We start from the raw sequence: 15,000 nt of genomic DNA on the forward strand, positions 1-15,000 counted from the left end.
GCGGACAGAGAGAATAGGGGGAAGGGAGGAGGACCCCCTTCCTGATACAGAGAGAGGGAGTGTAGCGGACAGAGAGAATAGGGGGAAGGGAGGAGGACCCCCTTCCTGATACAGAGAGAGGGAGTGTAGCGGACAGAGAGAATAGGGGGAAGGGAGGAGGACCCCCTTCCTGATACAGAGAGAGGGAGTGTAGCGGACGGAGAGAATAGGGGGAAGGGAGGAGGACCCCCTTCCTGATACAGAGAGAGGGAGTGTAGCGGACAGAGAGAATAGGGGGAAGGGAGGAGGACCCTCTTCCTGATACAGAGAGAGGGAGTGTAGCGGACAGAGAGAATAGGGGGAAGGGGAGGAGGACCCTCTTCCTGATACAGAGAGAGGGAGTGTAGCGGACGGAGAGAATAGGGGGAAGGGAGGAGGACCCCCTTCCTGATACAGAGAGAGGGAGTGTAGCGGATGGAGAGAATAGGGGAAGGGAGGAGGACCCCCTTCCTGATACAGAGAGAGGGAGTGTAGCGGACGGAGAGAATAGGGGGAAGGGAGGAGGACCCCCTTCCTGATACAGAGAGAGGGAGTGTAGCGGACGGAGAGAATAGGGGAAGGGAGGAGGACCCCCTTCCTGATACAGAGAGAGGGAGTGTAGCGGACGGAGAGAATAGGGGGAAGGGAGGAGGACCCCCTTCCTGATACAGAGAGAGGGAGTGTAGCGGACGGAGAGAATAGGGGAAGGGAGGAGGACCCCTTCCTGATACAGAGAGAGGGAGTGTAGCGGACGGAGAGAATAGGGGGAAGGGAGGAGGACCCTCTTCCTGATACAGAGAGAGGGAGTGTAGCGGACGGAGAGAATAGGGGAAGGGAGGAGGACCCCCTTCCTGATACAGAGAGAGGGAGTGTAGCGGACGGAGAGAATAGGGGAAGGGAGGAGGACCCCCTTCCTGATACAGAGAGAGGGAGTGTAGCGGACGGAGAGAATAGGGGGAAGGGAGGAGGACCCTCTTCCTGATACAGAGAGAGGGAGTGTAGCGGACGGAGAGAATAGGGGGAAGGGGAGGAGGACCCTCTTCCTGATACAGAGAGAGGGAGTGTAGCGGACGGAGAGAATAGGGGAAGGGAAGAGGAGCCCCTTCCTGATACAGAGAGAGGGAGTGTAGCGGACGGAGAGAATAGGGGAAGGGAGGAGGACCCTCTTCCTGATACAGAGAGAGGGAGTGTAGCGGACGGAGAGAATAGGGGGAAGGGAGGAGGACCCTCTTCCTGATACAGAGAGAGGGAGTGTAGCGGACGGAGAGAATAGGGGGAAGGGAGGAGGACCCCCTTCCTGATACAGAGAGAGGGAGTGTAGCGGACGGAGAGAATAGGGGGAAGGGAGGAGGACCCCCTTCCTGATACAGAGAGAGGGAGTGTAGCGGACGGAGAGAATAGGGGGAAGGGAGGAGGACCCCCTTCCTGATACAGAGAGAGGGAGTGTAGCGGACGGAGAGAATAGGGGAAGGGGAGGTGGACCCTCTTCCTGATACAGAGAGAGGGAGTGTAGCGGACGGAGAGAATAGGGGGAAGGGAGGAGGACCCTCTTCCTGATACAGAGAGAGGGAGTGTAGCGGACGGAGAGAATAGGGGGAAGGGAGGAGGACCCTCTTCCTGATACAGAGAGAGGGAGTGTAGCGGACGGAGAGAATAGGGGAAGGGAGGAGGACCCCCTTCCTGATACAGAGAGAGGGGAGTGTAGCGGACGGAGAGAATAGGGGGAAGGGAGGAGGACCCTCTTCCTGATACAGAGAGAGGGAGTGTAGCGGACGGAGAGAATAGGGGGAAGGGAGGAGGACCCTCTTCCTGATACAGAGAGAGGGAGTGTAGCGGACAGAGAGAATAGGGGGAAGGGAGGAGGACCCCCTTCCTGATACAGAGAGAGGGAGTGTAGCGGACGGAGAGAATAGGGGGAAGGGAGGAGGACCCTCTTCCTGATACAGAGAGAGGGAGTGTAGCGGACAGAGAGAATAGGGGGAAGGGAGGAGGACCCCCTTCCTGATACAGAGAGAGGGAGTGTAGCGGACGGAGAGAATAGGGGGAAGGGAGGAGGACCCTCTTCCTGATACAGAGAGAGGGAGTGTAGCGGACCGAGAGAATAGGGGGAAGGGAGGTGGACCCCCTTCCTGATACAGAGAGAGGGAGTGTAGCGGACGGAGAGAATAGGGGGAAGGGAGGAGGACCCCCTTCCTGATACAGAGAGAGGGAGTGTAGCGGACGGAGAGAATAGGGGGAAGGGGAGGAGGACCCTCTTCCTGATACAGAGAGAGGGAGTGTAGCGAACGGAGAGAATAGGGGGAAGGGAGGAGGACCCTCTTCCTGATACAGAGAGAGGGAGTGTAGCGGACAGAGAGAATAGGGGGAAGGGAGGAGGACCCCTTCCTGATACAGAGAGAGGGAGTGTAGCGGACGGAGAGAATAGGGGGAAGGGAGGAGGACCCTCTTCCTGATACAGAGAGAGGGAGTGTAGCGGACAGAGAGAATAGGGGGAAGGGAGGAGGACCCTCTTCCTGATACAGAGAGAGGGAGTGTAGCGGACAGAGAGAATAGGGGGAAGGGAGGAGGACCCTCTTCCTGATACAGAGAGAGGGAGTGTAGCGGACGGAGAGAATGGGGGAAGGGAGGAGGGCCCCCTTCCTGATACAGAGAGAGGGAGTGTAGCGGACGGAGAGAATAGGGGGAAGGGAGGAGGGCCCCCTTCCTGATACAGAGAGAGGGAGTGTAGCGGACAGAGAGAATAGGGGGAAGGGAGGAGGACCCCCTTCCTGATACAGAGAGAGGGAGTGTAGCGGACGGAGAGAATAGGGGGAAGGGAGGAGGACCCCCTTCCTGATACAGAGAGAGGGAGTGTAGCGGACGGAGAGAATAGGGGGAAGGGAGGAGGACCCTCTTCCTGATACAGAGAGAGGGAGTGTAGCGGACAGAGAGAATAGGGGGAAGGGAGGAGGACCCTCTTCCTGATACAGAGAGAGGGAGTGTAGCGGACGGAGAGAATAGGGGGAAGGGAGGAGGACCCTCTTCCTGATACAGAGAGAGGGAGTGTAGCGGACAGAGAGAATAGGGGGAAGGGAGGAGGACCCTCTTCCTGATACAGAGAGAGGGAGTGTAGCGGACGGAGAGAATAGGGGGAAGGGAGGAGGACCCTCTTCCTGATACAGAGAGAGGGAGTGTAGCGGACAGAGAGAATAGGGGGAAGGGAGGAGGACCCTTCATGTCTCTTTCTCCTTCTCTCTCTCTCACTATATATATATATCTCTCTCCTGTATTTCCTGATGTAAGGTAGTTAATCTCTTGGCTTAGCTCTGAGCTTGATTAAGATGCCTTCCGACCGGCCAGGTCTGCCTTAGATGCAGGCATGGGGGGTGGCTCCCTGACCACCATGTGTGTGTGCATGTGCACGTGTGTGTGTGCACGATAGAGCTAAGGTTTGAGATTGGGCTTTGTTTTGTATCAGTGGGGGCGTATTTCACAGCGACACACGGCTGTTGGCTTTATCAGCTTACTGGTAGGGGGGAGAGGGAAGAGGTGAGAGGCGAGAAAAGCAGGGGAGGGTAACAGAAAAGAGGGAGGAGGAGAGGAGAGGCAGAGGAGAGCGAAGGCAGGGGAGGGGAACGGAAAGGAGGGAGGAGAAGAGGGAGAGTAGAGGAGAGCGAAGGAATTGGATGAGGGCAGAAAGGAGGGAGGAGAGGAGGTAGAGTAGAGTAGAGGAGAGCGAAGGTAGGGGAGGGGAACAGAAAGGAGGGAGGAAAGGAGGGATAGTAGAGGAGAGCGAAGGCAGGGGAGGGTAACAGAAAGGAGGGAGGAAAGGAGGGATAGTAGAGGAGAGCGAAGGCAGGGGAGTGGAACAGAAAGGAGGGAGGAAAGGAGGGATAGTAGAGGAGAAGAGCTGGATGGCAGGGGAGGGGGACAGAAAGCAGGGAGGAGAGTAGGGAGAGTAGAGGAGAAGAGCGGGAAGGCAGTCGAGGGGGACAGAAAGGAGGGAGGAGAGTAGGGAGAGTAGAGGAGAAGAGCGGGAAGGCAGTCGAGGGGGACAGAAAGCAGGGAGGAGAGTAGGGAGAGTAGAGGAGAAGAGCGGGAAGGCAGTCGAGGGGGACAGAAAGGAGGGAGGACAGATGAAAGAAGGGACAGGGCATTGACAGAAGGCTTTATTAGGCCTGGCAGTAATGCTGGGTGTGTATGCAGGCCCTAAGTCACAGAATTCCCCTAGCGTTTTAACACACACACACACACAACACACACACAACACAGTGACATGATTCCCCCAGCGTTTTAAGACAAACCACAGCAGTAAATAAGCTCTCTGTCAGCCGAGTCTCAACACACACTTAGATAAAATCACACAGACTAGTCTGTTTCACTTACACTCTTTCCGTGTCGCTTCATTCCTCTCTCTCTCTCTCTCTCTCTCTCTTTCACACACACGTGCACACACACACAGTATCCCACTCTCTCTGCCTCTACATTATGTTTTGGTGAGAGGGTGGCTAGCCTTACAGTCCGGGGGGCAGAACGGGTGGAAGACTTGCTGCTTGTAAAGAAAAATGCAAAAAACAGAGATAAAATTGCAGCTGAGGAGTCGCATGCCTAGGAGCACTGAGACACAGAGTTTATGTGTTAGATGAAAGGCCACTGCACTTAGCCCCAAAGCCCTGTATGTGTGTGTGTGTGTGTGTGTGTGTGTGCGTGTCCGTGTGTGTGTGTGTGTGTGTACACCTTAAGCATTTTAAAGATGTAACATTTCAGGGGGGATGCAAGTACACTTATCACACCATGCTAAAGGGACATGTAGGGTTAAATCTCTTCATCTTCCTCGACCTAGAATCCCCCCCCCCACACACACACACACACAACACTACCTTCTCTCCTCATCGCCACTCTCCATCTATCTTTCCTCTCCTTTTCTCCTCTCCTCTTCTCGCAACCTCCTCTCCACCTTTGTGTTAATTAGCTGACCGTGAGAGTAAGAGTCCCCCACCCTTCTTTCTCTCTTTACCTCTCCCTCTACCCCGTCTTCCTCCCTCCCTCTCTTCCGTCCCTCTCACTACCTATAAATTCACAAGACGCCAGAAGGGATTCCACCACAGCTATGAAATCCTCAACAAGTCTTGTAAGGTCTTTATGGTCATCTGTGGGATTCTAGTAAAGGTCCAGGAGAAGAGGATCATTTAAAAAGGAGGCAGGGCCAGAGAGAGCTCGAGTCAGACAATAGACCTATCTGCTTCCTTAATTAAAAACCCAGCCTAAAGTGTCTTGTAATCTGGCCCAGATTTATAACGCCATGAAATGAATTTCCTTTCGGTCTCTCCTCCTATGGTTTTCACTCCTCTCCTCTCCTGCATGTTTCTCCTCTCGTCCGATTCCCCTTTGTCCTCCGTCTCGCCTTCAATCCCACTCCCCCCTCCCTCCCCCTCTCTCTCTCTCTCTCTCTCTCTCTCTCTCTCTCTCTCTCTCTCTCTCTCTCTCTCTCTCTCTCTCTCTCTCTCTCTCTCTCTCTCTCTCTCTCTCTCTCTCTCTCTCTCAATTCAATTCAATTCAATTCGCTTTATTGGCATGACGTAACAATGAACATATTGCCAAAGCTTATTTTGGATATTTACAATATAAAAATAAATAAAATGAGAATCAAAATTGTCAACGGGACAACAGTAACAACAATAACCAAGGGTCAAAATAACCATATATTCAACAATAAGCATACAGTAGAGGACATGTGCAGGTTTATTGGTCTGTCAGACACTGTCCCTCAACTTATGGCAGGCAGCAATGTAGTGCGCTGCCAACCCACAGCTCTCTGCGTCCTCCCCCAACAGGACGGGTAGCCTATCCTCATCAGAGAGGTCTTTGAAACCTTGAACAAGGGTTTCACATTTGGGAAAATGACACTAATTGTTTTATATTTTTGACATTTTGTCAGGAAATGCAGCTCTGTCTCAGGTTCTGCTGTTGTGCAGTGGTTGCACAGCCTTTCCTCTACAGGGAGCCAGGTTTTCCTGTGTCTACCCTTCTCAATGGCAAGGCTGTGCTCACGGAGCCTGTACTTTGTCAAGGTTTTTCTAAGGTTTTGATCAGTAACTATGGTCAAATATTTAGCCACGGTGTACTGTCAATTTAGGGCTAGATAGCACTGCATTTTGCTTTGTGATTGTGCTTCCCAATAAGCAATGTAGTTTTGTTTTGACTGTGTTGTAATTTGGTTTATTCTGATTGGATGTTCTGGTGTCTCTCTCTCTCTCTCTCTGCTAGGACACCTATACATGTGTTGCAGTCATGTAGCTGGCCACATGTGAAAGCTATCAAACCAGCCTCCACGAGCATGTTATTCATTTATATATACAGTGTGTGTGTGTGTGTGTGTGTGTGTGTGTGTGTGTGTGTGTGTGTGTGTGTGTGTGTGTGTGTGTGTGTGTGTGTGTGTGTGTGTGTGTGTGTGTGTGTGTGTGTGTGTGTGTGTGTGTGTGTGTGTGTGTGTGTGTGTGTGTGTGAAGGGATGCAGTAAAGTAGACAGTGTTATCCCGTCAGGCCCAGTCTCCTGTATGAGAAACCTGATCTGTGTAATAAAAGGCCTATAAACCCCTGTGGCAGTAGTCTTTATCAGAACAAGGTTCTGGCTCCGTGTGTGTGTGTGTGTGTGTGTGTGTGTTCACGCCTGTGGTTGTGTGTGTGTGTGTATTAGCAGTGTAACCATGGCCTGACTTCTTCCATAGCGTGCAGCGTGCGTGTGTGTCTGTGTGTGTGTCCAGCAGGCATGTGTGTGTGAGAGTATGTGGTCACGGCTGCATCTCGTTAGCAGTAGAAGCTGTCAACAGCTCTGTGTCAAGGGTCTTGCCATATCCCTGTCCATGCTATAAACCCACCATGTCACTATTGTGACATCTAACTAAGACCACCGTTTATTCTGGGGCGTGTGTGGAGTCTGCATAGAGATCCTATTAAATTATATAGTGCAGTATTCAAATTCAAATCATTTGATGTGTCCCATGCGCCGAATACAACTGGTGTAGACTTTACCGTGAAACGCTTGGTGACGAGCCCTTCCCAACGATGCAGAGTTCAAAATAAAATAGTAAAACAAGAGGAATAAAATAAAATACAGCTGTGAGTCTTCTTCGCTGTGACGCTACAAGCTTTGCACGCCTGTATTTGGGGAGTTTCTCCCATTCTTCGCTGCAGATCCTCTCAAACTCTGTCAGGTTGGATGGGGAGTGTTGCTGCACAGATATTTTCAGGTCTCTCCAGAGATGTTCGATCGGGTTCAAGTCTGGTCTCTAGCTGGGCTGCTGAAGGACATTCAGAGACTTGTCACGAAGCCACTCCTGTGTTGTCTTGGGTGTGTGCTTAGGGTCATTGTCCTGTTGGAAGATGAACCTTCACCCCAGTCTGAGGTACTGAGTGCTCTGTAGCAGGTTTTCATCAAGGATCTCGATCTACTTTGCTCCGTCTTTCTCTCGATCCTGACTAGTCTCCAAGTCCCTGCCACTGAAAAACATCAACACAGCATGATGCTGCCACCACCATGCTTCACCGTAGAGATGGTGCCAGGTTTTCTCCAGATGTGACGCTTGCCATTCAGGCCAAATAATTAAATCTTGGTTTCATCAGACCAGAGAATCTTGTTTCTCATGGTCTGAAAGTCTTTAGGTGCCTTTTGTCAAACTCCAAGTTGGCTGTCATGTGCCTTTTACTGAGGAGGGGCTTCCTTCTGGCCACTCTACCATAAAGGCCTGATTGGTGGAGTGCTGCATAGGTGGTTGTCCTTCTGGAAGGTTCCCCCATCTCCAAAGAGGAACTCTGGAGCTCTGTCAGAGTGACCATCGGGTTCTTGATCACCTTCCTCAGTTTAGCCGGGCGGCCAGCTCTATGAAGGGTCATGGTGGTTCCAAACTTCTTCCATTTAAGAATGATGGAGGCCACTGTGTTCTTGGGGACCTTCAATGCTACAGACATTTTTTGGTACCCTTCCCCAGATCTGTGCCTCGACACAATCCTGTCTCGGATCTCTACAGACAATTCGTTCGACTTCATTGCTTGGTTTTTGCTCTGACATGCACTGTCAACTGTGGGACCTTATATAGACAGGTGTGTGACTTTCCAAATCATGTCCAATCAATTGAATTTACCACAGGTGGACTCCAATCAAGTTGTAGAAACATCTCAAGGATGATCAATGGAAACAGGATGCACCTGAGCTCAATTTTGAGTCTCATAGCAAAGGGTCTGAATACTTATGTAAATAAGGTATTTCAGTTTTTTATTTGTAATACATTTGCTAAAATGTCTAAAAACCTCACTTTGTCATTATGGGATACTGTGTGTAGATTGATGGGGAAACAAATATATTTATTCCATTTTAGAATAAGGCTGTAATCTAACAAAATGTGGAAAAAGTGAAGGGGTCTAAGTACAATCCGAATGCTCTGTATATGGTGTGTATATATAGTCTAGTGAGTGTGTATATGGTATGTATATATAGTCTAGTGAGTGTGTATATAGTGTGTATATATAGTCTAGTGAGTGTGTATATATAGTCTAGTGAGTGTGTATATGGTGTGTATATATAGTCTAGTGAGTGTGTATATGGTATGTATATATAGTCTAGTGAGTGTGTATATGGTGTGTATATATAGTCTAGTGAGTGTGTATATGGTGTGTATATATAGTCTAGTGAGTGTGTATATGGTGTGTATATATAGTCTAGTGAGTGTGTATATAGTGTGTATATATAGTCTAGTGAGTGTGTATATGGTGTGTATATATAGTCTAGTGAGTGTGTATATAGTGTGTATATATAGTCTAGTGAGTGTGTATATAGTGTGTATATATAGTCTAGTGAGTGTGTATATAGTGTGTATATATAGTCTAGTGAGTGTGTATATAGTGTGTATATATAGTCTAGTGAGTGTGTATATGGTATGTATATATAGTCTAGTGAGTGTGTATATGGTGTGTATATATAGTCTAGTGAGTGTGTATATAGTGTGTATATATAGTCTAGTGAGTGTGTATATGGTATGTATATATAGTCTAGTGAGTGTGTATATGGTGTGTATATATAGTCTAGTGAGTGTGTATATAGTGTGTATATATAGTCTAGTGAGTGTGTATATGGTGTGTATATATAGTCTAGTGAGTGTGTATATAGTGTGTATATATAGTCTAGTGAGTGTGTATATATAGTCTAGTGAGTGTGTATATGGTGTGTATATATAGTCTAGTGAGTGTGTATATGGTATGTATATATAGTCTAGTGAGTGTGTATATGGTGTGTATATATAGTCTAGTGAGTGTGTATATGGTGTGTATATATAGTCTAGTGAGTGTGTATATGGTGTGTATATATAGTCTAGTGAGTGTGTATATGGTGTGTATATATAGTCTAGTGAGTGTGTATATGGCATGTATATATAGTCTAGTGAGTGTGTATATGGCATGTATATATAGTCTTGTGAGTGTGTATATGGTATGTATATATAGTCTAGTGAGTGTGTATATAGTGTGTATATATAGTCTTGTGAGTGTGTATATGGCATGTATATATATAGTCTAGTGAGTGTGTATATGGCATGTGTATATAGTCTTGTGAGTGTGTATATGGTGTGTATATATAGTCTTGTGAGTGTGTATATGGTGTGTATATATAGTCTAGCGAGTGTGTATATGGTATGTATATATAGTCTTGTGAGTGTGTATATGGTATGTATATATAGTCTAGTGAGTGTGCGTAGGGTCAGTGCAAGATAGAGTCAGTGCAGGTAGTTTGGGGACCATCAATTGACTATATAGCAGTCTGGTTATTTAGCAGTCTTATGGCTTGGGGGTAGAAGCTGTCTCGGAGCCTGTTGGTCTGAGAGCCGATGCTCTGGTAGCATTTGCCGGATGATAGCAGAGTGAACAGTCTACGGCTTCAGTGGCTAATTCCTAATTCTATGGGTGTGTGTATGTTTTCCATTGTTATATCAACCAAAGAGAAAGGTATTTTTTTGTGAGAGTCTGAGTGTTTTTTCATCTAAGGTAGAGGAAAGTGTGTGTGTGTGTGTGTGTGCGTTCAGTAGTGTGTGTGTGTGGTTCTTTTTGAAACTTGCAGATTCAGCCCGTTGTCTCTGACAGCAGAGAGTTCTCTAGGGGGAATAGGGTTTGACAGTGTGTGGAATCTTCCACTACACATCCCTCTGGTCCTCTGCTCCACCCAGTGCTCTCTCTCCTCTCTCATCCCCCTCTCCTGTCCTCTCTCATCCCCAACATAAAACAGGCCTCTCCCAATCCACCTTTAAGTGGTAACCACGGAAACAGCCAATCCCTGGAGAGCTGTGCATAATTAAATTAGGGCTCCTTTGTGTGTCAATTAATTAAAGAGAGAGATATGTCTTTAAGGTGGATAGACTAGAGAGAGAGAGAGATAGGTCTTTAAGGTGGATAGACTAGAGAGAGAGAGATATAGGTCTTTAAGGTGGATAGACTAGAGAGAGAGAGAGATAGGTCTTTAAGGTGGATAGACTAGAGAGAGAGAGATATAGGTCTTTAAGGTGGATAGACTAGAGAGAGAGAGATATAGGTCTTTAAGGTGGATAGACTAGAGAGAGATAGGTCTTTAAGGTGGATAGACTAGAGATAGAGAGAGCGAGATAGGTCTTTAAGGTGGATAGACTAGAGAGCGAGAGCGAGAGAGAGAGAGAGAACTGGAATGCTATTTTGCCCTAAACAGAGAGTTTACAGTGCCAGAAATACTTGACAAATGTGACTGACCCAAAATTAAGGAAAGCTTTGACCATGTACAGACACAGTGAGCATGGCCTTGCTATTGAGAAAGGCCGCCGTAAGCAGATCTGGTTCTCAAGAGAAGACAGGCTATGTGCACATTGCCCACAAATGAGGCGGAAACTAAGCTGCACTTCCTAACCTCCTGCCAAATGTATGACCATATTAGAGACACATATTTCCCTGAGATTACACAGACCCACAATGAATTCCAAAACAAATCCAATTTTGATAAATTCCCTTATCTATTGGGTGAAATACCACAGTGTGCCATCACAGCAGCAATACTTGTGACCTATTGCCACAAGAAAAGGGCAACTAGTGAAGAACAAACACCATGTTGTAAATACAACCCATATTTATGTTTATTTTATAACACTTTACGTAGACATAGTATGAAATGTCTCTATTCCTTTAAAACGTTTGTGAGTGTACTGTTCATTTTGTATTGATTATTTCACTTTTGTTTATTATCTATTTCACTTGGCTTTGGCAACGTAAACATATGTTTCCCATGCCAACAAAGCCATTTGAATGGAATGGAATGGAATGGAATGGAATGGAGAGAGAGAGAGAGAGAGAGAGAGAGAGAGAGTGATATAGAGAGATATAGAGAGAGAGATACAGAGAGAGGGAGGGAGAGAGAGATACACAGAGAGAGATACAGAGAGAGGGATGGAGAGATACAGAGAGAGGGAGGGAGAGAGAGGAAGAGAGAGGAAGAGAGAGGGAGAGGGAGGGAGAGGGAGGGAGAGAGAGGGAGAGGGAGGGAGAGAGAGGAAGAGAGAGGGAGAGAGAGGGAGAGGGAGGGAGAGAGAGGAAGAGAGAGGGAGAGGGAGGGAGAGAGAGGATGAGGAATATAGAAAAAGAGACAGGACTGGATGTCTGTTTACTGATATAGCGCCTCGATAAACTGGTGACTAAGGCCACAGGACACTGGAATAACACCAAAACAACACACACATGCACACGCACACACTCATCCATTTCCTCTCTCGCTCTCTCCCTGGTTATGAGCTGTATCCCTTTGTGTCTCTCAGATATGTGTGTGTAACTACATATATATGTAACCTTTATAACCTCTAACCTGTGTCCGTCTGTCTGTCTGTGTCTTTAGGTGTGCGTCTGGACAGGGTGCGTGGGGGCAGACAGAAGTACAAGCGCCGGATAGACGCTGAGAACAGCCCTTACCTCAACCCTCAACTGGCCCTGCCTGCCAAAAAACCATGTAAGAACACACACACACACACACACACACACACACACACACACACACACACACACACACACACACACACACACACACACACACACACACACACACACACACACACACACACACACACAGACAGACACAGACACACACACACACACACACATACACAGATATTGCAGAAGATGTTGCTCCCTGCTAGTTATACACAAGATCACACCTTGGAGGGGTTTCTGAAGGAGAGATGGAGAGAACGAAAGAGAGAGAGAGAGAGAGAGAGAGAGAGAGAGAGAGAGAGAGAGAGAGGCCTAATCCGGATTAAATCCAATCTGGCAAAGACATCAAACCAGCGTTACCCCCCCCTCTTTCTCTCTCTCTCAGCCGTTGGCCACTCGTTGGGCAAACAGATAGACGCTCCTCTCCGCTCCTCTCCTCTCATCTCCTCTCCTCTCCCCGCATGGTGCATACCAGCTCTGTCCCCTAAGCCCTTTTAGTTAATGCTAGAATATACTCATGGAACACAATATGCTGTGCTGCATGATAGCTGCAGAAATAATCAGAATAATTATTGGAGGGAAAATCACATTAGGAATTTGGCTGCTGGAGTAACACCCAGGCTTTACCCCCCTGATCCTGATCCTACTGTCAGCCAGCACACAGGCTTTGCACCACCTCTATCCATCCCTTCATTCCTCGATCCGCTTTATCCCGTCTTCGTCACCAACTCTCTCTCTCTCTCTCTCTCTGCCCTGCACACAGCCCGCTTCCTCAGTTTCCGCTTTTTATGTCTTCTTCCAACTCTCTCTCCATCTCTTTCTGTCTCGCACACTACCTATGTCTGTCTGTCGCTTGAGTACAATATTGCCAAAGTAAAACATAAAAAGCGAGACAGTATCAATGTTCACAGTCCGGCTACACTATTGATAGTGTCCCAACAGTAAATATAGCTGTAGTTAGAGTATGTTCCGAGTAAAGAAACATTCAAAGCCGTCTCTCCATAGTTTCAGCTGAGTTAACACTTACTGAGCTGATACAGTTGTAGACTCACACACAGCCCTTAGCCCTAACAGAGCCCAGCCGTCCACATTGATTATCCACACATAACAAAGGCTGGGGGGTTGAAATGGAGGGCCATTGATTGTAATTAAGGAAACATTAAATAAGATTTAGCCACAGACTGATAGAGCTCTAGTCTAGCCCTCTCTCTCTCTCTCTCTCTCTCTCTCTCTCTCTCTCTCTCTCCCTGGAGTGAGGGGCGGCTCTGGTCGATATGCAGACAACCCCCCTCTCTCTCTCTTTCTATCTCTCCCTCTCCCTCTCTCTCTCTCTCTCTCTCTCTCTCTCTCTCTCTCTCCCTCTCCTCTCTCTCTCTCTCTCTCTCTCTCTCTCTCTCTCTCTCTCCCTGGAGTGAGGGGCGGCTCTGGTCGATATGCAGACAACCCCCCTCTCTCTCTCTTTCTATCTCTCTCCGCCCGTCTCTTTCTCTTGCTCTATCTCTCTCTCTCTCTCTCTCTCTTTACTGTATGTGTCTACAGTAGCTCTCTCGTTTGTGCTTCCGTCTCTCTCTTCCCTGTCTCTCTCTCTCACCCCTCTCTTTCTCTTGCTCTCTCTTTCTCTCTCTCTCTCTACTGTATGTGTCTACAGTAGCTCTCTCGTTTGTGCTTCTGTCTCTCTCTCTCACCCCTCTCTCTCCCTCCTCTCTTCCCCTGTCTGTCTCCCAGCTCCCCCCCCCCCCCATCCTCTCTCTCTCTATCTCGGTGGTATTTGGGTTCACTAGCTCATCATGGTCATCTATCATCTGGCTGCATGATTAAGCAGCAGATTCATTTGAATACAGGAGTGAGACTGCCACTAATTGTCCGTAGCGAGCTCATCTGCAGATTTGATTCCAATGGAATTGTTTTGGTTTTATTTAACTTTCCCCCGCACACTCCCAATGCCTTCTTCTTCTTTGTGTGAAACAATGCGTCCGCCACCTACTTGTCTATCCACCAACTAGGCTCACTTCTTTTCAATTCCCACTGTCCCTCGTATGTACTAGAATTTTCAGAGCTTTGTATTTTGCTTTAGATGACACTGGGCCAGTTATAGAACCTGGGACAGTTGTAGAACCTGGGCCGGTTATAGAACCACCACTGGGCCAGTTATAGAACCTGGGCCAGTTGTAGAACCACCACTGGGCCAGTTATAGAACCTGGGCCAGTTGTAGAACCTGGGCCAGTTATAGAACCACCACTGGGCCAGTTATAGAACCACCACTGGGCCAGTTATAGAACCTGGGCCAGTTGTAGAACCACCACTGGGCCAGTTATAGAACCTGGGCCAGTTGTAGAACCTGGGCCAGTTATAGAACCACCACTGGGCCAGTTATAGAACCACCACTGGGCCAGTTATAGAACCTGCGCCAGTTGTAGAACCACCACTGGGCCAGTTATAGAACCACCACTTGGCCAGTTGTAGAACCTGGGCCAGTTATAGAACCACCACTGGGCCAGTTATAGAACCTGGGCCAGTTATAGAACCACCACTGGGCCAGTTATAGAACCTGGGCCAGTTATAGAACCACCACTGGGCCAGTTATAGAACCATTTAGAATCCTTATAGAATCATGTTGGAGCCAAAAATCCCAGTTGAAGAACTATTGTAGACTATTGTACATGTGTAACGACAATGACTGTGATTGTAACATCAACTCACACACGCGTCCATTGCGTACGGCACAACAGCATGATAATGATCAGAGTTTTCTCCATGTTTGAGCGTGTGTTGATTTGACCCTGTCTCTCTGTTCTCTCTCGGTGGTCACCCAGTTCCCTTTGGCTGCCTTGCAGATAACAAGATCGTGTCCCACCTGCTGGTGGCCGAGCCTGAGAAGATCTACGCCATGCCAGACCCTACCGTCCCCGACAGTGACATCAAGGCCCTGACCACGCTTTGTGACCTGGCTGACCGCGAGCTGGTGGTCAACATCGGCTGGGCCAAACACATCCCAGGTACGGGTTTACACACACACA

At 48.2% G+C, this 15,000-nt stretch overlaps 1 protein-coding gene across 4 annotated transcripts in view; it reads left to right on the forward strand.

The window, feature by feature from the left end:
• Positions 1 to 15,000, forward strand: part of esrrga (estrogen-related receptor gamma a) — a 124,811-nt gene that overhangs the window by 71,186 nt on the left and 38,625 nt on the right. For 3 of the 4 annotated variants that reach the window (XM_045723399.1, XM_045723398.1, XM_014210263.2), the window contains exons 5-6: positions 11,891 to 12,001; positions 14,797 to 14,979. In XM_045723399.1, coding sequence (XP_045579355.1) covers positions 11,891 to 12,001; positions 14,797 to 14,979 — 294 coding nt within the window. The remainder of the gene's footprint in view (positions 1 to 11,890; positions 12,002 to 14,796; positions 14,980 to 15,000) is intronic. The other variant, XM_014210264.2, reaches the window with a different exon arrangement.

The sequence above is a fragment of the Salmo salar genome, chromosome ssa09, assembly GCF_905237065.1.
Source record: "Salmo salar chromosome ssa09, Ssal_v3.1, whole genome shotgun sequence".
Classification (NCBI taxonomy): domain Eukaryota; kingdom Metazoa; phylum Chordata; class Actinopteri; order Salmoniformes; family Salmonidae; genus Salmo; species Salmo salar.